General features: G+C 37.6%; 2 protein-coding genes across 4 annotated transcripts in view; one reads left to right on the top strand and one right to left on the bottom strand.

Moving 5' to 3' along the window:
* LOC111461226 (solute carrier family 35 member F1-like) overlaps positions 1-4,636 on the bottom strand; it is a 7,058-nt gene extending 2,422 nt beyond the window's left edge. Inside the window, exons 1-7 of one of the 2 annotated variants that reach the window (XM_023104743.1) lie at positions 4,225-4,634; positions 3,365-3,459; positions 2,367-2,424; positions 1,913-2,107; positions 1,097-1,173; positions 891-973; positions 656-707 (exon numbers count right to left, since the gene is read on the bottom strand). In XM_023104743.1, coding sequence (XP_022960511.1) covers positions 656-707; positions 891-973; positions 1,097-1,173; positions 1,913-2,107; positions 2,367-2,424; positions 3,365-3,459; positions 4,225-4,342 — 678 coding nt within the window. In that variant the 5' untranslated portion in view covers positions 4,343-4,634. Of the gene's footprint in view, positions 1-655; positions 708-890; positions 974-1,096; positions 1,174-1,912; positions 2,108-2,366; positions 2,425-3,364; positions 3,460-4,224 lie in introns of both variants that reach the window. The other variant, XM_023104744.1, reaches the window with a different exon arrangement.
* Positions 4,637-5,774: 1,138 nt separating this feature from the next.
* Positions 5,775-10,903, top strand: part of LOC111460945 (plant UBX domain-containing protein 11) — a 10,367-nt gene continuing 5,238 nt past the window's right edge. For both annotated transcript variants that reach the window (XM_023104326.1, XM_023104325.1), the window contains exons 1-6: positions 5,775-5,923; positions 6,203-6,302; positions 7,693-7,745; positions 7,816-7,897; positions 9,285-9,350; positions 9,444-9,511. In XM_023104326.1, the coding sequence (XP_022960094.1) occupies positions 6,203-6,302; positions 7,693-7,745; positions 7,816-7,897; positions 9,285-9,350; positions 9,444-9,511 (369 nt within the window). In that variant the 5' untranslated portion in view covers positions 5,775-5,923. The remainder of the gene's footprint in view (positions 5,924-6,202; positions 6,303-7,692; positions 7,746-7,815; positions 7,898-9,284; positions 9,351-9,443; positions 9,512-10,903) is intronic.

Here is a 10,903-nt window from a genome sequence, read left to right as displayed (position 1 = left end):
CCCCCCCCCCCCCCCCCTCTCTTGGGGCCTAACGTCCTTGCTGGCACATCGCCTCGTGTCCATCCCCCTTCAGGACTCAACCTCCCCACTGGCACACCTGCTGTCATTTGTAACCGCTCAAGCCCACTGCTGGTAGATATTGTCCTCTTTGGGCTTTCTTTTATGGACTTCCACTCAAGGTTTTTAAAATGCGACTGCTAGAGAGAGGTTTTCACACCCTTTTGATTCGTTCTCCTCCCCAACCGATGTGAGATCTCACAATCCATCCATCTTCAAGGCCCAGCGTCCTTGCTGGTACTCGTTACTCTCTCCAATGTGGGATCTCACAAATTAACACTAAAAACTCCATCTATGCAGCCCATCTCTAAAGTTTTGGCAAGTAAAAGTAAGTCATATGGATTAAACGACTTGGCTTCATAAAAGATCCAGTGACAGACGAAACCAACAACAGAAGCATGTCAGGTTGATGGATTCCTAGCTGCGCCCCATTTTTGCATTTGGCATAGGATTTTCATTTCGGCTTGATGTTGCAAATGAAAACATCTTATCTTTATCAAACCGAAAGGTATTCTCTTTATGAAGTACTACTTTTCTAAGGAGGGAAGGTATGCCGTGTGACAGTGCGAGTTAAAGAGAGAAAGAGAAGAGGCCTTACTGCTCCGGCTGTCCATCGAATGGATTTTAACTCATTGCGCTCAATTATGCCTCTAAGGAAATCATCAAGGGAAACATGATACATAAACTTTTAAAAGATGTCACTTTAGTGCCCGCTCGATTTCGAGACATTTCTTAGATCAAAAAACCAAAAACATCGAGACGTATATAAAATTTATGTATATGCATAAAAAAAATACCATAGAACATTGAGACGTATATAAAATTAAGGATACATTTGAATTGCACTGACGATGGCACCGCATGTGCCCAACATCGCCATTAGCTCAACTCTATCAGCATTCTTCACCAGAAATTCCTTCAGTAGAAAGTTAAACATTTATTAAGTGTTTAATAATTGTATATCACAAACCAATCATCAAATGGCTTGAGTCTATCTGTAACGGAAAAAGTAACTGCTACTGCACACATGTGGCCTTACCTCGCTGACATTAGTAACAGCATAAAGGGTAGCAGCAGCTATAACAAGAGCATCCCCTTTAAGTGGGCTGGTTCCTCCTGCAGGTCATATTGGTGCATGTAAGTACAAGGAAACATCATTTTGCAAGGTTCATCACGAAAATGCCTACGGATGTAATAGAATGTCATAAAAATCAAATTGGGGGTTGGTTGGAGAGGGGAATGAAGCGTTATTTATAAGGGTGTGGAAACCTCTCCCTAGTAGACACGTTTTAAATCCTTGAGGGGAAGCCTGGAAGGGAAAGCCCAAAGAGAACAATATCTGCTATCGGTGAGCTTGAGCTACAAATGATATCATAGCCAGGCACTGAACGGTGAGTCAACGAGGACACTAGTTCCCCAAGAGAGGTGGATTGTGAGACGCCACATTAGTTGGAGAGGGGAACGAAGCGTTCCTTATAAGGGTGTGGGAACCTCTCCCTAGTAGGCGCGTTTTAAAACCTCAAGGGAAAGCCCAAAGAGGACAACATCTGCTAGCAGTGGGCTTGAGCTATTACAAATGATATCAGAGTCAGGCACTGAATGGTGTGTCAGCGAGGACGCTGGTCCCCCAAGAGAGGTGGATTGTGAGATCCCGCATTGGTTGGAGAGGGGAACGAAGCATTCTTTATAAGGGTGTGAAAACTTCTCCCTAGTAGACGCGTTTTAAAACCTTAAGAGGAATTCCGAAAGAAAAAACCCAAAGAGGACAATATTTGGTGGCGGTGGGCTTGGCCTGTTACAGGCTAAGGGGTGAGAGAGAGAGGGAGAGAGGACTTAATGGTGTTCGTGTCGTTACCAGCTCGGTCACCAGCATGAACATCAGAAAAAATGACCATGACAAGACCAGCAACACAAACAACAACACCAGCTATCTTCCTGAATCTGTATTTTGTTTTCAGGAAAAGCCAGGTTAGCAGCATAACACAAGGGATTGTCCAACAATCCAGCAGCATGACACTTGTCAGAGATGTGTACTGATAGGCCTTCACAACTGCACCTCACATCAGCACAACGTCAGTATCAAATTATTAAACATTTAGGCAAAGTATTACGATATAAGAAGTAAAGACTAATATATATATAGACTTCTATAGATCATGACTCATGGGCAATGATGATTAGAGAAGGTTCATGAAAATCCTCTTTTACAAGAAGAACACACAGCGCGAAAGAACGTTCTTAATATTGGTATGTCCTATAACGTTTCGTTTTATCAAAGAATATCGTCAAGACAAGAAAAATCTCCGTACCAAGGTAGTTGGCTTCTACATCTACCAATCCTAGTGGTACGTAGAAGTACCATTTGGCCTGTAAGATTTAAAAAGAAGATAAGTAAGAAATTCACGCATCAGAGATATGAATTAGCAAAAGAAAAGAATATCAACCGCATAACTAAACACAAGTTGTTCTGACATCTTCATGTGGAGAATGTCTAATAGATTAGGGGCTCCCATGTCACCTTAGCGTTGTACAAAGAAAGTGTAATGCTGTCAGATATTATCCGATTTGGCCCGTTACGTATTGCCGTTAGCCTCACGGTTTTAAAACACGTCTACTAGGAAGAGGTTTCGACACCTTTACAAGGAATGCTTCATTCTCCTATCCAACCGATGTGGGATCTCACAATCCACCCCCCTTGGGAGCCCAGCGTCCTCGCTGGCACACCACCTGGTGTTTGGCTCTGATACAATTTGTAATAGCCTAAGTCCACCGCTAATAGATATTATTCGCTTTGGCCCGTTACATATTGCCGTCAGCATTATGGTTTTAAAACGTGTCTACTAAGGAGAGGTTTCCACGCCCATATAAAGAATGCTTCGTTCCCTTCTTCAACCAATGTGGAATCTCACAGATAGCAACTGGTATAATCAAGCCTTCAACAATTCACATCTCTAATTCAACAGCCAAATTATTATAGGATGCAACGGCCACCTTTAGCCATCTATCTAACGAAGATAGCTATATCTAAGTTAAACTTTTATGCACAAAGTGAACTTTAAAAGATTTTCATGACAGCATTACGATTACTATGTTTGGTGCCCCACATGTACTCTGTCTAAATATTTTGAACTTCGCTATTGCCATGCAAAACAATTCAAAAGCAGCAAGAAAATATAGTCTGGAAAACTTCATCAACAATATGAGGAACATTCAATTGTTTAGCTTCTTTCTCCATCAACTATCAAATTTCAACGGGTAGCCATTCAATCAGTCCAAAATGTATCAAAGCAAAAAGAATCACAATCACCTTGAGTGCTTTCTTACGGTAGAGCACTATACTTCCATAGACAATGGCCAAGAGGACATAGTTTATAAAGGACTGTGAAGTCGGTGCATTAATTCCTGCCCAAAATAGTATGACGTGTTAATAACTAATAAATTATTGCATATTTAAGAATGTCCCATGTAATGGTCCAAGTCCACCGCCAGCCGATATTGTCCTTTTTGGGTTTTTCCTTTCACTTCTCCTCGAGGTTTTTAAAATGCTTTTACTACGGAGAGGTTTCCACACCTTTATAAAAGGTGTTTCGTTCTCCTCCCCAACCGATGTGGGATATCACAATCCACCCCCCTTCAGGGCCCATCATCTTCGCTGATACTCGTTCAGTGTCTGGCTCCTCTACCATTTGTAACGGCCCAAGCCCATCGCTAACAGATATTTTTCTCTTTCGGCTTGTCCTTTCGAGCTTCCCCTTAAAGTTTTCACACCCATATATACGGTGTTTTGTTCTCCTCCCCAACCGATGTGGGATATCACAAGCCACGAGTTCTTATTTAGCTCCAAAAAAGTAAACTATTCAATTACCACTAAATCAAAAGGCTTAAGCTAAAGTGATTGCGTTCAACAGTAAGTGGGGGTGAGAATTAACCTCATAGAGGATATTGTTTAAGCTAGACTTTTGTATGAGTTCTTAACATTAAGTAAAACTTAAATCATATTAAAGGAAAATAGATCTTCCATTTGCGCTTTGTAGAACTCCCTGTTCTTCCCAGACAAGTTGAAGTTCAAACCAAAACTATTTATAGTGCACAGAATCCTCATATTTCCAACTCAGAATAGTACATGAAAATCCAAGAAAAAGACGCAGAAAAATACGAAGAATGTACCTCTTTTCGCGAGTTCAGAGGATGCAGAGCCAGTGAAAGTGGTAAGAAGAGACAAAAATTGTCCCAATCCAAGACCGATTACGGTCTTTTTCGAACAAAAATCCTTGAAACTGCTCATTATCTTCCCCAAACAAGATTAGAGAGAAGAATTTTAAGTCGGAAACAAGAGATGGGCAGTAGAGATGAATGGATGAGAAGATTTCCCAACTTGAACGTGAGTTATTGCAGCCGTCAGAGAACGCATTTAACCATCTGAAATCTATAAATTGTGCCGATTTTCCGGAGCTGTTGTTGGCGAACGGAATTTCACGTTTTATCCTTTTGGGAATTAAATCTTGATTGTAGCATAATCATATGAAATGATCGGCCCTATCGGTTGTCAAAGGCTACCAAAATTTCAAATATTTTAATGCAACTTCCCAACCAACGCCATGGATTTTTCTTGGCTAAATAAAATAATAATAATAATAATAAAAATTTCAAATTGTTGCCACTCGTTTCCCTCTCTATCTCACAATTCACTCTTTTTGGGGCCAGCGTCCTCGTTGCCACACTACCTGGTGTCCACCCCCTTCGGGGCTTAGCATCCTCACTGGCATACCACCCGATGTTTGTCTTTTATACCATTGGTAACTGTCCAAAGCTCACCGCTAGCAAATATTGTCCCCTTTGGACTTTTCGTTTTTAGCTTCCTCAGGCTTTAAAACATATTTCCTAAGGATAGGTTTTCACGTACTTGTAAATAATGTTTCGTTCCTCTCTTCAATCAGTGTGGGATCTCACAACTCGAATAGAAACAAATTGTATTGACGAGTTGATTCCACGTGAAATCTCGTACTTTTGATGCATCAAAAGAAGTCAGAGTAACAATGCAATGTTTGGCTCTGCTGTTATATATTTAAATATCGTCAATTTTTTGCTCGTAAGTGACTAAAATATACCTAAAACAGCTTGCCAAATCTATACGCACTCTCGCTTTACTAGAACATTCCCACACGCTCCAACCTCATCGTTACCTAAATGTACTACTATCGTGTATTAGCTGGTCAAATCTCGAAATGTCATTTTCAAAATACAGACACGTAAACTCCATTTATCTATCTCAATGCTATATTATAAGAACTTCACATTACATTTATCTTTAGTTTGCCTCGTACTAAGAAAGGTTATGACTCCATTTTTTCCGTCGTTGAACGGTTTAGTAAAACGACACATTTTTATTGAGGGCAAGAACACATTGGATGCTATGAATATTGATCGTTTAGGACAAAAAAAATGATACGAACATTGAGATAGAGTAATTAATCAACCAATTCAAATTTTCGAACAGACTAACTCAATATTTAACCATAATTACCGCCGGTTCTTCACAAAATTTATATTTATTATATGAAAAATAAATTAAACTATAAATTTAGTTTGGGAACAGTACTAATCTTAAAAAATATATAACATTAAACTTTTAATTTTTTACTTAATAAGTTTTTAAAATTTTATTAAATCATTTAATTTTATATATATATAAATTTGTCAGTTTAAGAAACAAGGATTTAACCTATAATTTTACACCCGCGAAAAAAAGAAAAATCTTCGTCGAATGTCCGTTGCTGTGTTCGTGACCGCGCGTCGGGGTTGTCAACAGAGAATCAGCTCATCCTTCTGAAATCTCTTAGTCCAATCTCCACTGAATTTGTTTCAGGTGATTGGAATTTCAGTTTCTTGTAATAGGTCATCAAATTTTGCTTTTGGAATTGACGGCCAGTGGCAAGTGGATAGACGAATGGAGATTGAAGGGGCTGTGTGAAGACGGGTCCTGATTTTATCACGGGGGACATAATTGAATTGTTTATGTTTTGATTCTTCTCATGATTATTTAGTTTTCTTGAGTGGTTTAGTTTTAAAATCTGATTCTCTTTGTATTTCTTACTGGCTGCGATTTTGCCTCATCAATATTGTTGTTTATTCTTTCTTTGTGCAGATGGAGCAGTCTATATCATCACTGGCATTCAAGGGATCCGTGCCCGAAGCAATTATCGAATCCAAAAATCAAAGAAAACTTTTTGTGGTTTATATTTCCGGTAAATTTTTAGTCGTTCTACCTTACTCAAGGGTTTTCTGATTTGGACGTCTTTTAGATGGAAGGAGGAAAGTCAACTTTTGTTATCCTTGAGTAGAGGGGGAGTAACTGGTCGAAATGATGATGTATATCTGTACTTTCTCCCTTTTTCCCTGTATGTTTCTACTTAGATATAGCCAACCTAGAGTTTCTACTTGGAAAAGCACATTCAAGATCAGTTTATTTGTTCGTTCCTTTTTTATGGTTATCAGGATAGGTGAATTATTAAGGACCCGTATAAAAATTGATTTCTTACCCAAATCCAAGGATATATGAACGATTAGTTCTAGGTGTGCAAAAATTTAGGAGAATTCTGTTTTTCTTAATCACATTATTGCAAGGAATTCAGTTCTTATACTTTAATGCTCAGTACTCAAGTAGGCCTGCAAATTTGTTCATGTTCAAGTGCTCTCTCGGTTGTATTACCATTGGGTTTTAGCCCCCCAAAGATATTGACACATGGAGTGCCTTACACACATCTTTGTGTAATATTCCATCTTTCTTCATTAATCTATATCGGAGGCCTTTTGTTTGACCTCTCTTTTCAGGATTAGGGATCCCTTGTCCATAAGGCCTTCACGTTATCTTCCACTCTTGTTTTGTCTAAGGAAGTTTCCTTGTTTCTTATTTTAACAAATTCAGTCAACTATGGGAAAAAGTATTTTGTGATGTGGGATTCTTTTCTAGCACCTACAAATTTCCTTATGCTTTTAGCATAGGTGACACTTACCGTTAATATTGTATATTCCACTAGTTCGTACCCCATTTTCTTTGAGATTAACATGAATATCCATTCCCCCGGGGCTGGCAGATGCAGAGAGAGAGAGAGAGAGAGAGGGAAAAAAGTAAGAAAAAAGGAAAAGGAAAAATGAAGGAAAAGAAGAAAAAAGAGAGCCGAAAGTTTTCTCTAAGATTTGAGAATTCTGTGTAGTTAAACAACTAATGTGTGATGGATTGGATGTTCTATTTATGTGAGGTCCTGCAGCATAGAAGTAAGGAGAATGGGCCATGCCAGGGTGTTGATTAGGAAATCATTGGGAGAGAGGAAGGTTGTGTTGCACCTAATTGTCATTTTTCTGTTGGGTCCAATGGATGGTAATTGGAAGGGGAGCTTCAACTAGATTCTGTGAGGAAAGGTCTAAGACTCCTGAATTTCCTGGGGTTTCTTTAGCTTGAGATTTTACAACCGCACTTACCTATAGAAGAACATTTTTAATCTCTATTTTCTTTTCAGTTTTCTATTCCAAAACCCATCAACAATCTCAAGATATTATAACAACTGACTACTATGAGAATTTTGAATTTTGTGCTGTTGTAATTTATCCTTCTCCTTCCCCTTTTATTTTATTTAGGTGATGATGCTGAATCAAGCAGTTTGGAAAGTTCAACTTGGACAAGTTCAAGGGTAAACTTCTATCTGGAGTCTCAAATACTTGAATTGACGATTAATGTTCCTTCGTTTGATGGTTTACCAGGTGGCTGAATCAGTGTCAAAATACTGCGTTTTATTGCATATTCCTGCTGGAAGCTCTGATGCTGCTCAGTTTTCATCGATATGTATCCTTATATTGAGTAGCATTTTTCAGTTGTTATCTGTATTGCATGTTACTGGGCATGGCTTGACTTACTGTTATGAAATCATGACCTGAGCAATAAAAATTAGTTTGTACATCCTTTTTTTCTTGTTCAAAAAATAAAAAAAATAGAATTGGTCAAAGTTGATTTCACATTGGCCTTGACGTTGGGTCTCTGTTAACTACAATAATAAAAAGTTGATTTGGAATCTTTTTTAGTTAATTTTCTAACATTTTTTTTATGCTGACATGGCAATAGTTGACTGGTTTAATAATTTTTCTTTTTTCATAAATTATATAAATCAACAATTAAACCAATAGAGTAATCTTGTATTTTGTTGTGGAGACACCAAGACAGACTGAATTCTTGAATAATTGGTTCCAACGATTTTAGTTGTACTCATAATCAAATGAACAGTTATTGTCTACATTTCCACAACGGCCGTAGATGCTAGGGTGAAGAAAAACATGGGAGTTTCTGTACTACTGCTGTACTTACATCTCCAAGAGCCAAATTCCATACCCAAAAAAAAAAACAGACATTTTTAGGAATTTTGAACCCCAAATTACTTCATTCAATGTCTTGGGGAGGATGGGTTGCTAGTTCTTTATCTCCACAACGATGTTGAAGAAACATATTGTTGAAAAAATTGCCTCAAATGAACTAGTCATCTTGGGAGATATGATGGAAATCCGTGAAACAAATGTAATATGTAGCTACAACCACTCATCTAATTCTCTATTGTGTATGGATATTCTTAAGTGGAGGCATCGAATTTTCTTCTCTTCCTTCTACCTCTTACGTTAAACTTAAAATCCTTCTCCATGCATTGTTTGCATTTGATTATAAAGTTTTGAGGACATATTTTGCTCATACCTTCATTTTTCTTTATGAACAAACTGCTACTGTCAACAGCATACCTACTGAAACCTTGGGTATCTCCTACTCCATTTATTCTCTTCAGATTTTCAAGACTGAGACCACCTTCCATTGTGTAGTTAGGACTTTTATATTTCGTTTTTTTTTTAACTCTTAGATCTTTTCAAAATATATTAATCATAAGGCGTCTATAAAGCTGGTATAATTGTATTTGATGTGTAGATCAAAGTTATCAGTGCCTACTACTGTCATGTCTAAAAGCAGTAACACAAGGAGTGGTGATAACTGTATTATTTATTTATTATTATTATTTTTAGTTAGTGCTTGATGAGAATTTGTACGATTTCTAAATAGGATTGTTATTCTTTTTCCTTGGGCTAGCTTCTCAGCTTTATATATCTTCTTTCCCCCAGTCTCTAAATGACATCATGAACTTGATCTCTAATACTTTTCAAGGTCGAAGTTTTTTCCTTGCATCAGTCTACTGCAGACCCGCAGAAATCTGTACCATGTATAACAGCTGTTGGATACAATGGTATACAACTTTGGCAAAATGGTAAGGATTGTTGATGAGATGTTTCAATTGCCACAAGCTAAACATATTATATGTTTCTGTTCAAGTTTTGATTTCTGTCTTGAAATATTCTAGAGGGCTTTGTTGGTGCTGAGGTTTTGGCTTCCAGTTTAGAGAAGGCATGGTTGGGTCTTCATATCCAGGTATATTAATGTTTCCTATCAGTAGTTTTTTTAATATTTTTTTTTACCTACTTTGTGTTATAATGTGGAGCTCTACAGATTCTTGGTGTGTGATATACCATGTAAAAGTTGTCAGATTTTGTGTTTTAATGTGTGATGTTGGAAGGATTTGGAGTTGCAAGAGCTGAAAAAAGGAATGCATGTTTGGTGGTTCAATTGAAACTTCAATGTACAGCCAATCTTCTATTCCTTCTTTGTTGAAAGTCGCATTTAGATCATACTTTTCTTTTGATAATCCGGGAGCATTATTGGGGATTCAAAATAGAGAAAGAGGCTTCATGGAGAAAAGTCAGAGTTGGTATATCAGAAATTTACAGTTGACGCATAAAAGTAATCCAAGATGGGCTGGAATGGTCCCTGGCTCTTGATTTAAAATACTGGAATTTTTGGGATGACGTGTTTAGTTATGAATTGAAAATTGAATCCAAGTCGGGAGGGTGAGTGGACTGACGGCTTCCTAATCTTTTCCATGTCTAAGTTTTTAGAAAACTTGCTGGTTTGGGGATACAATTATTTGAAACTATCCCTTAGGATGAATCTTTTTGATCGGAAGCTTAATGGGTGGGTTGGGCTCATCAACAATGTGGAAGGGATTGCTCTGTTAATCAGGATTGATGCCTTTGAAACATTGGCTATACTAACTTGCAAAGCTGCCCTGACCTTCTCCAACTCCTATCCACACTCAAGTTTGATAAACATACTACAAATGTGATTTGAAATGGAGAAACCACTTCTTATTAATTTATCTATCTTTAAAAAACTGAGCTTTTATTGGGAAAAATAAAAGAATATTCAAGAGCATACAAAAGAAAAACCTATCAATGAAGGAATCCAAAAAAACGACCTATAGAATGGGACTTCAATCCAACAAAATCAACCAAGTTCATAAATACTAAAATGTCTAGTCATCCACGAAAAGTCCCTCATTAGAAGACAAAGATAAAAGGGTCCTGAAAAAAGTTTGGGTCCTTTAACTTAGACAAGACTTGACACAATTGATAGAAGGCAGAACCAGAGTTGTGCTATTTGTTCTGTGTGGAACTGTAAAAATCATGAAGGTGCTTGTAACATCTTTTTATCCCCTGTATTCTTGCTACTCGGTTTAGATTTTTGTGGTTAAGCTGGTTTTGTGGGAGAACGCCACTAAAGACATTTTGTAGCTTGGTCGGATGGAAGAAATTAGAAGAATCGTGCACAAAATGCACTTTTCATCCCTGAAATTTGAGTTTGGCATCTATTTGGTCTGTAAGGTTTCAAAAGGGCACTTTAGTTTTTGAGGTTTGGAAAATACTATTAAGTGGTTCCTAACTTAATTTGACAATTAGTTGATTAACAAAAAAAAAAAAAAAAAAA

Source organism: Cucurbita moschata, unplaced genomic scaffold (genome assembly GCF_002738365.1).
Source record: "Cucurbita moschata cultivar Rifu unplaced genomic scaffold, Cmos_1.0 Cmo_Scf00024, whole genome shotgun sequence".
Lineage (NCBI taxonomy): Eukaryota > Viridiplantae > Streptophyta > Magnoliopsida > Cucurbitales > Cucurbitaceae > Cucurbita > Cucurbita moschata.
This window is presented reverse-complemented; position numbering and strand designations above follow the sequence as displayed.